The sequence below is a fragment of the Hipposideros armiger genome, unplaced genomic scaffold, assembly GCF_001890085.2.
Source record: "Hipposideros armiger isolate ML-2016 unplaced genomic scaffold, ASM189008v1 scaffold_134, whole genome shotgun sequence".
Taxonomy (NCBI): domain Eukaryota; kingdom Metazoa; phylum Chordata; class Mammalia; order Chiroptera; family Hipposideridae; genus Hipposideros; species Hipposideros armiger.
The window spans coordinates 2,703,252-2,708,237 of record NW_017731484.1 but is presented as its reverse complement, the minus strand read 5'-3'; the positions used below and the strand labels follow the sequence as shown (position 1 = coordinate 2,708,237).

Genomic DNA, 4,986 nt, shown 5'->3' with positions numbered 1-4,986 from the left:
CGGGGGGGGGGCATTGGTTAGCATCTAATTCTCTCCGTATATCCTGCTGTCACCTATGGCCTGTAGGGGGATGGCTGAAGATGGACCGTTCCTTCTTCCTCAAGAAGCGGCGGGCAGATTTTGTGGCTGGTTCTCTGAGTGGACGGGTCGTAGTGGCCGGAGGACTTGGTAAGGAGGCAGCTTCCAGGCTGGTACTGTGGTTCTGGTGCTTGGTGGATCCTTGGCACTCTGCACAAGCAGGAGAAGGTGCTGGCTCCTTGCACGCTGCCTGCTTACTGCTTTATTCCAGAGAATTCAAAACATCCCCTTCCTCCCAGCCTGGACTTCACATATCCACGCATGGGCCCCGGGTGTGGTCTTTCGGTCCTCTTACACAGGGGACACTGAGGCCCAGAGAACATAAGGGACATAGTAATAACCATGTAGCACAGGGGTGGTGAGCACAGATCCCTGGGGGCCCTCGCCAAGAATGATGGAGTCAAAAGCGTGGCAGGGATTGGCCTGGGTCCTCTCTCTGACCATCGTTTCTCTCTGGATAACCAGCTCCATCATGGATAGGAAAGCAATCTAATCAAATACGTTAGTCTACTGAATTCGGGATTTGCTGAATTACTCCTCCCAGAGATTAGTGGTATTTTGAAGGCGGGACCCCCACATCAACAGGGGAGAGAGATATACGGGCAGCAGGCTTCCAGGTACCCAGAGTTTGCTCATTGTGGACAGACTCCATCCACACATGAAAGGAACACAATGTAAACTAGACCACGTGGGCTGCTTTTTAGTAAAAAGCAGGAGGGAGGCAGTAGTGGTATCTAGAAACTTCTGGTAAAAGCAAGGGGTGGGGAAAGAAAGCTTACTCGGTGCAGAGATGAAAAGACAAAAGGTCAGAGGGGCGAAGTGGCTGTTTGACCAAAGCTGCTGGCCCAGGGCAGGGAAGGCGCAGTTCTGCAGCTGAGGAAGTTGAGGTCTAAGCCTCTGCTTGTGGGAGGGAGGGAAGTGGAGTGACTACAGGACATTGCTTGGTGACTGGACTCCTTCGTAAGGTTCCGTTCCTTTGGTGCTTTCAGGGAACCAACCAACTGTCCTGGAGACGGCAGAGGCGTTCCACCCAGGGAAGAACAAGTGGGAGGTCCTCCCAGCCATGCCCACGCCCCGCTGTGCCTGCTCCAGCATTGTCATCAAGAACTGTCTCCTGGCGGTGGGGGGTGTCAACCAGGGTCTGAGCGATGCAGTGGAAGCCCTGTGTGTCTCTGACTCCTAGCTGTCCCCTGGCCCAGCGCCTTTGCCCTGGACCGAATCACTCAACTCTTGATAAGAGGAATGGTCTTGTCAAAGCAGTTCGGGCTACTTCTCAGATGCCAGCTCCTGTCAGCAGCCAGCGGGTCCGGGCCCTGGGGCTGTAAGTGACCCCCCCTCCACATCCTAACCCTCCCAATCCTAGGAAACTGTAAGAAGTCCGGATGACTCCATCAGCCCCTGGTCAGAGCTCAACTGACCTCTAGGGGGAGTTCTCACTTATTGCTCAGGCAGAAAAGCACAGGAGTATCTGCTACCCCCACCTTTGTGAGTCCCACCTCTCCCCATCTTCAGAGTAGGAGTTAAGTAGGGCAGTTCTGACCCAGAGGATGAGCTGCTACCACTGTCCTTTCCCCAGCTCTCAACTCGTTTGAAGGTCTCTTGGGATGAAAAATGGAGAAGGATTGGGGGGAAGGGGATCCCAAGCGCCTCTTCTCTCCCTTGGTCTGCATCCTTTCCCCATTTGGTGGTCAAGTGTGGACCTCATCTACTCCACAAGAATTGGCCTTAGAGTTAGAGGCCGCTGAGCTGTAAGAGAAGCCATGGACTGCTCCAGGTCAGCAGCCTTGGCCAGGAAGGAGCCTTGATGGGAAGGTGATGCTGGGGGAGGAGCAGACTCCCAGCCCAGGCTCTGCTCCCATTCCTTTCCTCAGTCTGCGTCTTCTTCTACCACCCCTCCCCACCAGAGACCTTGGCCCCTTTGTCACCAGTAGCCCCAGAGTGTTTCTGTGTGAAACCTTCTCATTTACACTGTGGCACCAAAATCCACAAAGGATGGGTTAATTGCACTCTGGTTAACAGCAGCAGCACAATGATTAAAATCTATATTCCTATCTTCTCTAGCACCCTGGTACAGGGGTAGGGTGGACGTGTGTCTTGATGGGTAGAGGGGACCCCATGAAACAGTTCCTCTGACAGTTCTCAGGCTAAATAGGGCCCCAAGTGACCACCTACTCTTGGTGGTTCCCTCTGAGGAGGTTCCACTTTCAAACCAATCACCTCACTCCTAGTAAAACAGCATAGTTTCCTTCTCATAAGCATTGAGACTCCACGTATATGTTAAGAAAAGGTTGCATTCAGTAACTGGCTTCATCTCGTGCCTAGCCTCAATTCATTCAGCTAACGCTCACTTCTGACCCACAGTAGAAAGGGAATTGCTCACTGATTTAAAAACTTGAAGAACATGCTTCCTTTTAGCTTGTATAGCACCTCTTTCTGATTCCCACCGATTTTCAAAAGCTGTGCTAGCACCGGGGATACAAATATGAAAAAAAAGACCTGCCCAGGAGGGATCCCAGGGGAGTCAGATAACACTCACTATGCAATGACATGATTCTTTTTTACGAGGCAGAAACAGGAGGGAGCCCTGCCTGGATCTGGGGGCCAGGGGGAGCCTTCTAGAGGAGGTGACTCCTCGCTGAACCTTCATGGGCGAGTGGAACCTGGGTCTTTAAGGGATCGGGGTTTCTCTCCCTTTCTCTGGGACCTGGCCTTTTCCTCTCTGTGGGCCCTAGAAGAGCACTGCCCCCTGCTGGCCCAGCCTTGCCTTCCCACCCAGCTTAGAGGCATCCTGTGGCCTTGGGTGCCCCCTGGTGAGCTGACTGCAGAGAGGCCTTTTCCATTGATCCTGGACACTCCTATTTCAGCTCAGTCCCCTGAAGTAACTGCTAGAAAACTGCAGCTGGAAGAGCTGCAGGTCCTATGAAGATGGAACAGCACGTTAGTGGAAGCCGTTCCACAATCTAGCCCTGGTCTGGACTCCCCATTCCACTTCCATTTCTGCACTGCCCCCACTGCCCTTCCCAAGAGAGGTGTTTATAGGGGGGACCCCACCCTTTCCTACAGGAAGCCAAGCCTTGTGTGTGTGTTGTGGGTGGGGGTTCCCATGTGCACAAAATGGTACCAGATCCATGGATGAGACGAGGCATTTTTAAATGGTCAGAACCTTAGGGATACAGCCAGCCCTAAAAGGCTCTTCCTGTTGTTAGAATGGGGGATTAACTGCTGCAACCTGTGAAGGCTACTCAGGGCCGGAGCTGGTATCTGCTAAGGACTCACCTCTTGGAGGTCCATTCTGGGAAGACTTTGGGGGTGCTCACTGAGGAGCCGGGGAAATAGGGAATGTCAGTGACAAACCTCGTGGCTACCTCATGGTGCCATGGAGACAGCTCGATCTGGGGTCAGTGGTCTGGCCCCAGGACTCTCTCCCCTCCCCCACACAGGCTTGCCCATCGCTGTCCACTGTGGGAAGGCCCCGCCCCTTTCTTGTCTTCATTTCCCAGCCTGTAAAACCAGAGCCACAATGATGCCATCACACAAGGTGGTGAAGCGCCTGCTTCATTCTCAGATCAGCAATATGAGATAGGTTGTGTCATCCCATTTTGCAGTTGAGAAAACTAAGGCTGGAAGAGGTTATGTAACTTGTTCAAGGTCACAAGCTCCTAAGTGACCAGGTCGGATTGTAAAGCTTGTGACTGTCGCACTGCATTGCCTTAAATGAAATAGTACCTAAGAAAGTCAAGGAAATCAGCTATACTGTACGAGGTAAGGGGTTCCAAGTGTCAAACCTGGAAGGATGGAGACTTTGTGTCCCAAGGAATGAGTGTGAGGATTAGCAAGGAAAGACTGAGACGGGCTCCCTAACATGAATGGGCATAGACAATTCCTAAACTCATATCCCAGGAACGTTCCCTTCTGGCTTTTTCGTTCCATTGGCGATTCCAAAGCATCGTGGAACACTGAACGCCTATCGTGTGCGTGCCTCAGTGCTTAATTCCCACCCTTCAGCAGCTGCAGTCTTGGGAGGGAGACGGGACTGAACCTGCAGCTACTATTTGATGAGATAGTGTCAGCCTTTGCGAGTTCAACCCAGAGGCGCCTCACCCATGCATGGTGTCTGCAGGGAGCCCAGATGAACTGAGGGTGTCAAAGCAGAGTTCCAGAAAATAAATCTCAAACTGCGCTTTGAAAAAAAGATGGAGATCAGCCAGGCAGAGGAGGATAACCCCAGGCTTTGAGGCAAAGGAGGTGGGTTGAATCATGATTGTCATGTGCTAATTGATCTTGGATAGGTTGTTAACCGCTGAGTCTCAGTTCCCTTATTTGTCAGCTGGGCAAAACAAGGCCTCACTATGAGGTTAAAAGCTACTTACTCTGTGCAACGTGATTCACATACATTAGGTGAGTAGCTACATTGTTGTGTTTGTTGCTGTTGAAGGAGAAGTAGACTGGGGACAAGGGTTTGGTTTACTGGGAGACAGCATGCACATGGTAGAGATTCTAAGGAGACGGGGAGGAAAGTGCCGGCAGGCAGATCAACAGCGGCCTTACATGCGTGCCCTGCTAAGGAGTCGGGGCTTCATCCGTATGGGAAATTGGGAGCAAATTCAGGATTTTACGTGGATCAGATTTGTACCATTGGAACATGGAATATTTGGCGTTCCTCTTCTAAGGAAAACGAAGAACTAAATGAAATCACCAAGGCACCATGTAAGATGAGAAGTAACCCCAGGTGGGGTTGGAATCCTAACAAAAACACGCAGGCCAAGGTTTCTAGGCCTTCTCTAGAGGAGGGCCATCTGCTGAGCAATCAGTACCAGGGGGATTTGGGACCACAGAGTAGACAAGTTCCCCCACCCTCCCCTCCACTGCCTCATTTCCTCCAGAGTTTCTTTTTAATTGGGCATTTTC

The 4,986-nt window shown here is 51.8% G+C and overlaps 1 protein-coding gene across 2 annotated transcripts in view; it reads left to right on the top strand.

Annotated features, from left to right (window-relative positions):
- KLHDC8A (kelch domain containing 8A) overlaps window positions 1–2,134 on the top strand; it is an 8,003-nt gene extending 5,869 nt beyond the window's left edge. For both annotated transcript variants that reach the window (XM_019649792.1, XM_019649793.1), the window contains exons 6-7: window positions 67–168; window positions 1,068–2,134. In XM_019649792.1, the coding sequence (XP_019505337.1) occupies window positions 67–168; window positions 1,068–1,261 (296 nt within the window). In that variant the 3' untranslated portion in view covers window positions 1,262–2,134. The remainder of the gene's footprint in view (window positions 1–66; window positions 169–1,067) is intronic.
- The last annotated feature ends 2,852 nt before the right edge of the window (window positions 2,135–4,986 follow it).